This window comes from Petromyzon marinus, chromosome 34 (genome assembly GCF_048934315.1).
Source record: "Petromyzon marinus isolate PM22_M1 ecotype Great Lakes invasive population chromosome 34, UKy_Petmar_22M1.pri1.0, whole genome shotgun sequence".
NCBI lineage: Eukaryota > Metazoa > Chordata > Hyperoartia > Petromyzontiformes > Petromyzontidae > Petromyzon > Petromyzon marinus.
In genome coordinates, this window is record NC_133700.1 from 3003448 (window position 1) to 3016441 (window position 12994).

Here is a 12994-nt window from a genome sequence, read left to right on the forward strand (position 1 = left end):
CGTTACCTTTCTGCTTTTTGCACATGAAGGCCGAAGCGTCTTCCCAGGGCCTGTGCGGCAATGCGCTCCCCGTCGCCGTGAAGTCGTCGGGCGCACACCGTGCCGTCGTCCCTGCGGCATCGCCGGGAGAATCGGCGTCCTCGTAGGAGGACGAAGAAGGAGAACCTCTTTGAGACCTCACGTTTGAGCTCCCGGAGGAGTTGCAGCTGGAGGACCGTCGAGGCTGCTGCTGCTGCTGCTGTGACGCGATGACGCACCGGCGCAGCGCACCAAACGACAGGTCCAGTGGCAGGTGGGAAGCACTCGGTTGTTTGCGAATGAGTCTCTCTGCTTGTCGATTGTCAAGGCCGGCCATAAAGCGTTCCTCTGAGTCTTCACGAACGAACGGTTTTCGGGGCTCACAGGCCTTGTCATCATATGGCATTTTCTTTGGCTGGGCGTAATCCTCCGTCACCTCCGCGCGGTAAATGCTTGGAGGCATTTCTCCTAGCAGGAGTGAGGGACGGGAGATGGTACAATGTGGTGAGGGACAGGTGAAGAGACCAGATCAGATGCGGTCTGGCTCGAGGGTTGTGAAGCTGGTATCACCTCGAGTTTAACTGGAATCGCACAATGCACTTCAACACGTGGAAAAATTGGGCATCGATTGCTTCAAAATCTGGGTCCTTTGAAATGTTCTACACAGCACTTGAAATAATGACAATTAAAAAAAAAACGCGCTTAAGATTTTGTTGCGGGACCTCGGGTTTTTGACCATGAACTGACGATGTTGGCAAGAAGACGACCGCCTGGGTGTGAAGGTTTTCACGAAAAGCTCGGGAGGTGGATGACCCCAGCCTGGTCATGGGAAGCTACGTTTTCAGCACGGCGCTGTAATGAAATGTCAAATAAGTTTTCGCTTGCTCTATTATGGTGAGCGCTGCCCTTAATTCGGCCCGTCCACGCCAGACGGACGAACCGATTGCCTGCCTCGTCCCTGGACAACGGGGTGCACTCCCTGAAACAAAACAAAAGAGCGTCACTCAAACGAGACTGGATGAGTTAACGCAAGAAAACTCACTTTTGGAAATGTGCTCATCTGTATTTCTGCCGTAAATTCCCACACCTCCGATCATCACGGTTGGCTACGTGGGAAATAAGTTCAACATGGGTACAAATTGTGCACTGTGTATATAAATAATGAACTGCAAAGGTTGCTGTGAATAATGCATAAAGCCCTACAGTGTGGATACTGAACCGAGACCTGCAGTAAACTCCATAGTATATGTTTATGGGATTTTTTATTTTATTTTAAACGTTATAATTAGCACGGCTAAGGGAACGGCATTAATATATATTCTTGGTTCTTTCGGTAAAGTCACGTAGAAGGGAAACAATAAAATAATAAAAATATACTTCTCGTTTATGCCGGCGGTGGCGCGGGAACACGCCATCACCAACTTGCTCCGCTCGTTAACGCAGCCGCCTCCGCTGCATAGGAACTGAATCCGCTTCAGCCGATACGATGCCTGTAACTTGCACCGGTTCCTGCCGCGCATTACTGATCTAATATGCATCGTCTCTTCGTGCAACTCAAGGCATTCCAAATTACGATGAGACACGCAGCTGATCCAGAGGCGCGAGGCTGCATGTGGCTTCAAGGAGAGATTCTCACTCTAACGCCGACAATTAATTACGCTGATGGTTGTGTTAGTTACTTTTTTTTTATAAATGCAAGCGATTCATATTTAGCAGATCTCCAAGCCACAAGCAGAGTTATGGGAAAGTCCTGGAACGTTGAGTAATTTTCTCTGGAAAACATCTAATCCTTTGAATGTTTATCCAAGTAAATTCTGGTAAAGTACCCCTTACAATTACCCGGTTGGAAGCCAAATATTAATTTCTACAAAATAATCACAGTGCCAACAAATAATTGGGCACATTGACTCGACATGCGAATTGACATTAAAATGGCTACGTCCATTTTGTTTTCCTCGCCTTCAACGTTTTCCGTATCGTTACTGCTCGTCTTCCCGCGTCAGATTTAATATGAAAATAAAGAAAAATTCCAATAACGTAAATACGCAAAGCCACACGTTAAACCGCACACAATGCAACGTTATTCGCAGACTCGGTCCCACGCTCGTCCCTGTCGGAGAGGCGGCTCTAAAAGCCACCGAGGCCAACGGCGGAACGACCCGAGGAGAACGGGCGGCTGCCGTGTGGTCGTCGGCCAAACTCTGGACGATTCTGAGGCAAAAGACCGGAGGAGATTTGTGCTTTTAAAGACGCTCTAGGGAACGGCAGCTTGACTCGAAAGGTCATGGCGTGTGTTCGGTTTGCTTAAATAGACTGGCTGCTGAGGACAGCGTCGTTCAGCGTGGGCAGCCTGCATGGGTTGTGACTGGGGGTTTAAAGCCTTTGGGTGCGTGGCTGTCCGACCTGAGCTGACAGGATTGGGAGGACAGCGTCCTGGTGACAATCGGGGCCTTCCCGGCCATGCCACAGAGGGCCCCACATCAGGGCTGCCCTCCCCACTCTCCACCCGGCACTCCGCCCGTCCCCCCCTCCCCCCCACGTTCAACAAACACAATCTGCATCTGCCCTTCTGTATAGTCGCCCCTTTATAAAAAAAATAACAATATCCACTCTCTTATCTCCTCCTATCTTTCACTTCCCCTCTCCTTTCTCTTGCTTCTCTGCTGTTTTCTAGATCCATAACTGGGTGTTTCTACTGTTATTGTTCATGTGTTATGTCGCTCGTTTGTGCCACCATTCCGTGCTATCATGTACCCGTTGTTGAAAATATATACAGGTATTTTTTTCTTATCTGGAGGGGCTGCTAAAATGAAGAGTAGAGTAGTGATTAAAATTGCACATCTTACTGCATAGGTGTTCCCAATTGCGCTGCGTGGCTACCCGCAGGTTCTAACCGCGTGTTGTTCAGCCTTTCCTGAAGGAGCTCCCAGCACGTTTAAGCAAAACGTCCGACATCGTGCGAACAACACGCGGTACAACCCGACAACACATCGGAGAGCTAAAATTGCACGGAGAAATTACAATCGTGGTAAGTTGCCTCGACCAGATTCCTTTCAGCAGTGCTCACTGTGGTCAGTAAAAAAAATATACGTGTTATTGTGGTCGTGTATTGGGTGAAACTTTGCGCATTGGCTATCATCAATACCACGGAGCATTCGGATTTGATGCACACAGGGATCTGCTTTGGGTCGATGCCAAAGGAATGCCCCGTGCGCGATAGCTGTTATGTGCAGACACATTCCTGTAATACTACTACCCACACCCATTGCAATTTTAAGCCAATAAAACCCACCACCTGCATCATAAACACGGCTTCGTTATAAAATAAAGGAGGCTAATGTTGAAGCAATGCTCTGAAGGGCCTTTGCCAAAATGTTTTGCCACTGCTGTGCAGTATATTGTTTATGGTGTAAGGTACTCGCCGGGTTTCCAATTCACTGCTTAAATTGGAAACAATTCCACTTGGTCAAAATCATGTTGCTTGGAAAACTCGAGAGGATAGATAGCCGTTTAGGCTCTATCCAAAGGAACATACTATATATTCACAGGCTCGAAATGCACCCGTTCTTTATATTTGGCAAATACGTGCATTCATGATGCATTGAATTAAGTGTAAAGTCAAAAATAGCTCAACACATCAGATTGTATCTGATAACTGTAATCAGGCAGCTGCTCCAGACAACCGTGTAAACCATAGCACACAGAGACCCAATTACATTTTGAAAACTGGTTAAAGTTAATCAGCTTGTTTTGATAACTGTCGATTCGAAGTTACTTCTACTTCAATTTTTCTCTTTTTGTAAACTGCTCTTACCCGATTTTATCCTTGCCATGCACTTGGTGTCACATGTTCATGCGACTAAGAACCAATTCAGGAGTCTCACAGAAGGCAGTGGACTTCTTCGTGTTAGAGACTCCCCACCCCACCCCCGGGAAGTGGATATCACAGAACTACCTCTGAGACCTCCTTGCTTCAAGTGACTTCGGGTCCACGCAAGGTAGAGGGCATCAATTTCTCACCCACCTACTCTGCCACCAAGAGTAATGTTTGTCACGTGAATAGTCAAAGTGATGTATTTTTTTTATTTCTCAGAGCTGGAATTGAATGAAATTGAACGCACAGCCAAAACTGAACGTTAATGGATGTTTGTTGTTGTTGTGCAGTCATTGGTGACCCGGAATACTTAGAGGAAACCTCGTGGGCTTTCGCGATGTAAGTGGCGAAGTTTTATTTCGGTGATTTCTTGTCGGCGATGGCCACTGCCAATTGCGGTTCATTAAATTTGACTCATTTGACATTGTAATAATTCCGGACATTTGACCTTTAACGCAGTGAAACAAAAAAATAATCCCAATGAGTGTGCAAAGGGGTGGAAGAGGCAAATCTTTGCAACCAAATGCAATCTCACGAGAAAACTTTAAAGACTGTATTTAACCACGATGCATTAATCTCTGCAACAGACAGAAGGCCTTAAAGAGATGTGGAAGCCTATAATTGTGCAGCAGGTGGAGTGTATAACAAAGTGTTGTTGTGAGCACGCCAACAGGCATTGATTGTCAAGCACCGGGTGCTACATCCATGTGAGTGCGAAAATCAGGGGGGGGGGTGGGGTTGGGGGGAGGCTTTACGCATATCCACGCAAGCGTGCGCCTCGGCATTAGGGGGATTGCCCCGAGAAAATACTGCCATGGGATTTGACCATTGGCAAGTCGAGAGGGGGGCTGTCACTGTGGAAGCTGGTGGAAAGAGTGATGGATGCTACCTTGCTTTAACCACCGTGCTTGTTGGGCTGCGGAGTAGTGAATATGTACACGTGGGCATCTTACAGCCCTTTTGGTCATTCCGCTGGTAAGACGGGAAGGAGGGGAGGGGGGGGGTCCTCTCTCCCCCACGCCGTGGCGATTAACCGACCCAACTTCACAAGTCTGGTCAGTGTGGGTTTGGCGAAGGCGGAGGAGCATAGACGTGGGGAACCTGGCAGAGTGCAGCGATGGGCTTCGCTGCACTGGCCCTGCTGCCTTCAACGTCGCTCCCTCAGGCCCCACGGCAGCCTGGTCACCGTTCCTCGCAACCATGCAATCCGAATCTGGCGAGGTCGAGCTCTTGCTGCGCGGTTTGACCCCAGATCGACTGTGACATCTGACACGTGCAGTGCGACGTCTCACGTCTGCTAAAGGACGTCTGCAAGTGAGTCTGTGCAATACAGCTCCAGCATTACGGAAACCATCTTCCGTCCCAAGTTCTTGAAGCCAGGCCTCACTTACGTGGCACTTGCGTCGGGAGTGTTTTTGAAACGAGCATTGCCCATGAAGAGAGAATGCGAGGGTAGTTCCTGAAATGCCACACGAGTGATATTTCAGTGTGTCATGTTGACACTGAAATGTACACCTGCGTTGGAAAGTTTTTCAATCGGAGATTATTGCTTACAATTGACACAGAAAGAGGGGCACGCGGACCAGAGAGCAAACAGAGATTGTAGATGAGAAAATAAGAATAGGTTTTATCCTTTCTGGCAACATATTCTTACTTTTCATCATTTTTTACACTGGAAAAAAGGTCCTACAGATATAACTGCTCGCCCCAAGCTAAACATGTTCTGATACTTGCATTGTCGTTTTACTGTTCACCTTTTAGCGTTCTCTAGTCTAGCACTGGTGAGACATAGCCCATAAAGAAGTCTGCCTTATGTGTAGGCTAATCAATTTCAAAGACAATGCATATATTATCAGAGCGTGTTTGTTGGTATGTTTTTTTCCCACAAGTATGTGTGGTCAATGCAGACTTGATGCCTTGCAAAATTGATTTATTTTGTGTTCGAAGATCTTAACACCTCCTGTCTCATTGCCAAAAAGGGTAAAACCTATTCTTATTCTTTCATAATCTTGTATACTGGCAAAGACGTCCCACAGATTAGAGACTTGGTAGTGGCTGTTAAGTAAAGCCAGTGGCGCTTGAGCAGGGCTCATCGTTGCCTCGTTGGGACGAGACTGGTGGCACGCCATAGCAGCTCCATAGGGAACGGACCGCAGCGGATAGAGAGCAATGTGATGAGTTCGTGCGCGAGAGCGAGATGGATTGTGGCATCCATGTCGATGGCGTAGGGATACCTTCGTCCGTGGGAGTTGATAGACAACGGATGACGATTGTGCATGGCGTTTATAAGCTTGTCGTGAAGGTGCCTTGGAATGGTTCTTAGATAACAGGAAAACTGTTGACCATTTCCTCGTGAAAAAAAAGAAGCCAGACATGAGCTCAGTTTTTAAAGGGTATGCAGTAAAATTTCGATTTAAAGCTTTTGTGACTGCAAGGATTCATCTTCTTTGGTTCTTTCGGTAAAGTCACGTAGAATGAGAATAAAATAATAAATTGACAAAATAAAATAACGCAATAATATTCTCACGACGTTTCGGCCACAACACAAGCGGCCTTCATCAGGTGAAGGGACGAGACTGTCTGGAGCGCTGTCCTCCAGACAGTCTGATGAAGGCCGCTTGTGTTGTGGCCGAAACGCCGTGAGAATATTATTGTGTTATGGTATGCAGTAACTTAATATTGCAGGTAAAGCACACAACATTGCAGAGACTGCGATGTTTGCTTCAGGCGATCTTGATATGATGGCACCCCTCCAATTATACCTGTTGAGCAATTTTGCTTTATTCTTACACAACTATGGCACATACTGCTGCGTGCATTGCTGAGCCTGAGATAAGCTGCCAGCCGCCAAGCCCTGTCGCTGGCGGAGTGTTTACGGGTGGTGGTGGTGGGGGGGTCTGTGAGGGTTCACAGAAGTTCGTCTTTCCACATCGACTCTCGTGACGTTTGCCTCTGAACGGTGGCGCTAATTGCCCGCTGGGAACGCACGAGCGGCCTGCGGGCCCTCGTGATGTCACAATTCCAACATCGGCCATAATAAGTAATACAGGTAGTCCCCTACTTACGATGGAGATGCGTTACGACGACCCCATCGTAAGTCAAAAATATCGTAAGTCGAAGATCGTCTAGCCTACCCAGGAGTCTTAAAGAATGGTGATAATTTAGCAAAACAGAGCAATTTACAGTACCGTACTGTATAAACTATATACTGTGTGTATTTATTAATTCTAATACTGTATTGCACAGTGAAATGTAAAGTAAAAAAAAACAAGGTAAATTCTTAGCCTACCAATATGAACTGCAATTTAATAGAAAGTTGTTTTTTTACAATTTTATCGTATTTTATTCGCCATCGTAAGATCGAAATATCGTAAGTCGGACCATCGTAACTCGGGGACTATCTGTATTTAAAAATACTTTTTTAAAAACACGCTTTAATTAAATGTACCGTACTCGTAATGTCAAAACTCCACGACTCCAGGAAGTGGCCCCGAAGCTTGCCATAACGTAAGGGGACCGTGGTGATTTACAGACAACGTCAGTTTACAATTAGACCCAAGCCGAAACATAAGAAATAAAAAAAAAGATTGTTTAAAAATATATATTTTATTTTAATGATAGAATATAGTATTGTCATCAGTATGACATATATACGTATACCGAATTTGCAGTCGATGCGACATTGGGAAGTGGGTTAAAATTGAGTTACAAGATTTGAGGATAAGACAACAACAACAACAGACAGAGTGAGTTAAATAAAAGCGTGTAATAATAAAAACCAGTCACCTCAGACTCACCGCTCAAACTTTGCGGCACTCTTCAAGTCACATGTCTTTGGTCATGCATTCTTAGGTGTCGATGCTAATTGTGTCTTGTGTGTGTGTCTGTAGATTCGTTTTTTTTACGTTACACATTCGTGGAGTTTCAAAGTCAAATCCCTTCTCGTTCATCTCGATCTGCGTGTAGATGTGAGGCACTATAAACAAATCATACATGGTGATGCTGATGTTCCTATCATTACCTGATCCACAAACTCAACTCCCATCTCACTCTACTCCCACTATCTGTATACTTTGCTATAGCAACAATGGCCACTTGGTTAAGTGTAAATTTAAAGTTTATGTTGTTTAACAAGGTGAAAACTCAAGACATCAGGATTAATCTCATTTTGTAAGTGACCTGGGAGGGGGAGGGGGGTCATTCGTCTGCCAGTAAGAGGCGATGTTCAATCCCAATTGAGTAATTTGCTGTGGAATGTTTTTATTTTGACAAATTCGAACCCTTGACGTAAGCACACAATGGCCTACTCTTGTGATTGATGTCAGGCGATCTTTAACATCTACTGTGAACCAGACAGCACGTGGTGTTATTGTGGTTATTGTCCCTTCAGTATTAACTAGAGCGGCCGCTGAAATCGAACCTTGAACCTCTGCAATAAGCGGCGAACACGATAACCGCTGGGCCGTGTCACCGCCTCCGACTGAGAGATGTCACCTCCTCCCTCTGCTGCTCCTGGTGTTTGGGATTCTCTCCCTTTGGCTGTCTGCACAGCTGTTTCTCGATCCTCTCCCCAAGTCCAGACTAAAGCTCTTCCTTAATGTCTCTACCATTGGTTGGTTGTGTGTGCGAACAACGTTCTGCCATAACACAAGCGTCCGTCATCAGATGGGACAACCACAGCAAGAAACAACTGCTGAAGTTGTTTCTTGCTGAAGTTGTCCCACCTGATGATGGACGCTTGTGTTGTGCCCGAAACGTCGTGATTTAATTTATTTTATTTGATACCTACGTGACTTTACCGAAAGAACCAAAGAGTATGGGTCCCTGCAGTCACAGAAACTTCAAATCTAGATTCTGCCATAACTTTTCCACTTCTTTGCCATTACATCTCGATCCCAAATCCTCAATATTCCCATTTCTCCCTTGGTTGCATAAATTAGAGATGTTCTAGCCACAGCGGTTACGCATTTCCGGACAATTCAGCGCTGGTGTGAGGTAGCATCACGTTTTTGTATTGTTTGTTGTTGTAACTCTCTGGCCCGCCCCTACTGGACATCTGTGAAAAAGAGCCTTATAACTCATCGGATTCCTCCAGTATAAATTAATATTCTGATACACACAGTAGTCGTGGCCCCTTGTGCACAGGGCATCGCACCACTGCTCTGTCTGTGCAACCCGCTGTTTTGTTTTGATTTAGTTTTACTGTTCATTTTGTCCAAATGGCGCTGGTCATGTTCCTGCGCTTGCTCTGTACAGCCTCTTGAGATGCTTTGGTATTTAGATGCGATGCACATGAAATTATTACTATCATATAATTATTGTGAGCGTGCACAACATCAGTAAACCCTTTCCCATGCCGATGATGTACTTGTACGTCATAAGAACGGAATCGGAACGAAAATATAAAATGAAATAACTATCAGTACGTCTTCAGGTCGGTAGACTTGCAGAGGCTCCCACAAGGCCATATGGGAGGGTTTGCGGCAGAGTTGGGCGCCAGCTATCATAGAGTGCAGTCATGTCACTACAGTTCTCTGCGGTGAGTACAATGTATTTAAAAACAACGGTGCGCCCATGGCTCTCTAAATAAAATCAACGCTGAACCACTTGCGCGTTCTGAGAATCAGCGGTGAACGGGACCCACCCTGCAACTTGCAGAAGTCACGGAACGGCGAAGGGTTAATGCGTTGACCACAATTAATACCTCCAGCCCAATTTCCTCGACGCACGATCTCCCATTGACCTCACACACAAAACTCTGCTCATGAGCTCTCCTCACCGGACATTGTCGATGCATGCCGAGCAGAACTCTGCCACCCGTGCAATTCCACGCGGGAAACTGGAGATGGGGGGGGGGGAAGAGCAAAGTGTTTGGTTAGGCATTCATTCAGGTCGACTGGCTCCTCCATACCCTAACCGAGAGCTTTACGTTGATCATGCTAATCATTTACAGACCTGCCAGATCTTCCCATGGGAATGGGTGCTCGCCACTGTGGGTGTCGTCATGGGTGTCTGGAAACTCCAAAATGTTTCGACAAGACTAAGAGACACCCACAATATTCCGTCTAGTTTTCTGAGTCCGTGTCATTCTCGCTTCAACAAAGTGGAAAATGCTGATGATGCTGATGACGGAAACCTTTTAAAATGCACATTTGCGTACAAACAGTCGACTCGGTACATACTAAGCCAGCAGCCAATAGTTGCGTCGATTCAATATAGCTACCGTGCGGCAGAACTCGTCCCAAAACGTGACGAAGTTAAGGTCGAAACTTTGTGCATCCTCCGTCTGTAATTTAAACGGTAACCATCAGGAACGTTTTACAAGTCAGGACTTCCAAAACGTGGCTGCGGCTGTATTACTGCATTGACAGAATACGAAACCAGTGCCTGCGTAACATTTGTGCCTCACAGCAAGAGGGACTTGAGTTCAATGTGTGACTTGGGTGCAATTCGGTGGCGAGTTTGTATGTTTCTCTCGCTGTTTTGCATTAGTTTTCATCAGGTTTTCTCGTTCCTCCACACACAATGTAACCGATACTGTCCAAACATCCCAATGCAAAAAAAAAACTATCTGCATAAATGTACTCCTCTACCTACGAACATTCGATTTACGAACTTTCAGAGATACGAACAAACCTGTCTGTATGCCCAGTTGCCCGTTCGGACCGAGAGTCGTAAGTTCAATCGCCACGCAATAGATGGCGGTGGTGGCATCTACATCTGCAGAACATGAAGAACTAGTGGTATCTACATCTATAGGAGATTGCACAACTTTTAAAGTCATTCCCCGTATTTAGTGTGCATGCGGTACAACATGTTTGGAATCGACAGGAGTAAAGTTTAGACTTACGAACAAATCAACTTACGAACATACCTCTGGAACCTAACTCGTTCGTAAGTAGAGGTGCCCCCCTATTACTAAAGTGGGATCACGCATCGCAGCATTGTCCCTTTATGCGAAAAAACCTGGCAGGACCCTCCTGAATACAAAAGTCATCAGACTCGGTGAGGATTATTATTCTCGGGGTAAATAAACGAAGGACGAAACTGACCACCAATTCAATTCAGTCGCATGACACTGGTGGCTGCATTGCACCCCACCTCCCTTCCCCAGCAGGGGGCCCTGAAGCGCCACCCCCCCCTTGCGTTTAGAGTACGGCCGAACAGCCTTAACCAGAACACCTCTCAAATTTGTTCACGTCCCTTACAAATCCGTGCACAGCATTAGAAGCGAGGTTGTGTAACGAGATGCAACTTGCATGAGTGACGCTATATAAAATGATGCCGTAATCTAATATATTTGCAAGGTTGTGACCGAAAAAGAGGGTTGGGTTTTTTTTCCTCTCCCCACACCTTCGAACAAAAACCTGGTGAGAAAATAGAATTTGAAGTTGACAAAATAACTTTTTTTTCCCAGACCCACGCGATTCTAGTGTGTCTGATGTATAAAGGAACCCAGTGCACGCTGGGCACTTATGGGGAGCACACATTCACGAAGGATACCGTGCTGTGCGAAGCGTCACACCGCAGGAATGATACCACCTCTCTCTCTAAACTACATCATGGATTCAGCCGAACGCACCAGCATTCATGAGCAAACCTGGAGACGTTTACTCTATTAGCACCTCCTGGGTAAATAGAACAATGCATTTGTTCTTTATGAATGTAGTGTCTAACATCGGTCATGAAATTACCACAGTGATGCACATTATGAATAAGCGTATATTTAAATTATTAAAAGTTAGAATTAGTTCCACTTAATATATCACAGGATGTGATGTTCAACACTTTGAAACATCTAAATCTTCTCACAAGTCATCCAATTCAGACATATCCCTTGTTCCTCACCCGGTAGGTTTTACTCATAAGAGCAGCGCTGCAATAAAAAAAGATGTTCATTAATAGCCACGCCAAGAAATAATTCGAGCAAATCGATGTCGCAAGTTGTACATGTTCTCTTAAGACAAGAGAGTGCGACACACGCGCGCAACGTACCTTCTTCAGCCCGCCTTCACTTGGCGCACACGCAAACGGGGGCTATAACCTGGTGCAGTCTCAACATTAAAGTGTAACCGATTGTTTAAAAACCTTTGGACGCGCAGGTTTGGGCAGCCTTCACGGCACGGTGGGTGGGGGTGGGTGATGAGGTGCCAGGCTTGGCAAACACTCGGGCCGACGGAGAGAAGGAGTGGCGAGTCGAAGGAAGGGCGGCGTCGGCGATGATGGTGCCGATGATGATGATGATGGCCTCGAGTTGGCACCGTGACAAAACTTTTGGGGGTGCACGCGAGTTTGGGGCAGACGCCAGCTTTGGCTGCGTCGTAAATACCGCGCGCGCGCTCCCCGTGCACATGGTGAGACCAGTGCCGGATGATCCCAGTAGCAAAAGTAGCAACATGCTACCGACCCCGCACTTTCAAGGGCCCTGCGCTAAATGCTTTCAAGCGATCAATTCCGGTTCAGTGATTGTGCACTCGCTCTATTACTGTAGTACTATGCTGCCTTCAACTTTTATGAACGACTGGGTGTTTAAAGTTAGCGATTTGTCGTATTATCTGGCTGTATAGCAAATTAAAAAATACAATTACTTTACTATGCAAGTAAAAAAATGTGTTAAATTATTTATGTGTTTTTTAAAGTTATTTAGGGCCCCCTTATAACATATGCTACAGGCCCCGCACTAGCTTAATCCGGCACTGGAACTCTTGACGTTCCCCCCCCTGACCATCCCGTGGCATCGGTCACACTGGGGGTCAAAGTTCAATAGGTTTTATGTTGATCTTTTTACCAGTGATGTGCCACTTGTTTTTTTTTAGGGCCCTCAACTGGAAGTGCATTTAAAAAAACGAAGGAGGCTGTACACGCACACGTGGGCACATGTACGCATGGATGGAGTTTGGGGGGTGGGGCACGGGGGGGGGCAATGCCGCCCCCCAAACTGGACGCCTTTATGAATTTATTTTGAGTAGTTTACGATTAAGATTTAAAAAAAAATAATTATATGCACCCGCTATTCCTAATGTGAGGGAAAAAGCGAACCCCCACCCCCTAATATGCAAGTCAAACTCAGTCGGTGCATGTACGGTACCTGTACACGTTTTT

General features: G+C 46.1%; 1 protein-coding gene across 2 annotated transcripts in view; it reads right to left on the reverse strand.

Moving 5' to 3' along the window:
• LOC116948582 (thyroid hormone receptor beta-A-like) overlaps positions 1–12552 on the reverse strand; it is a 48658-nt gene extending 36106 nt beyond the window's left edge. The window contains exons 1-3 of one of the 2 annotated variants that reach the window (XM_076071629.1): positions 11888–12552; positions 9672–9731; positions 7–486 (exon numbers count right to left, since the gene is read on the reverse strand). In XM_076071629.1, coding sequence (XP_075927744.1) covers positions 7–486; positions 9672–9678 — 487 coding nt within the window. In that variant the 5' untranslated portion in view covers positions 9679–9731; positions 11888–12552. Of the gene's footprint in view, positions 1–6; positions 998–9671; positions 9732–11887 lie in introns of both variants that reach the window. The other variant, XM_076071630.1, reaches the window with a different exon arrangement.
• Between the last annotated feature and the right edge of the window lie 442 nt (positions 12553–12994).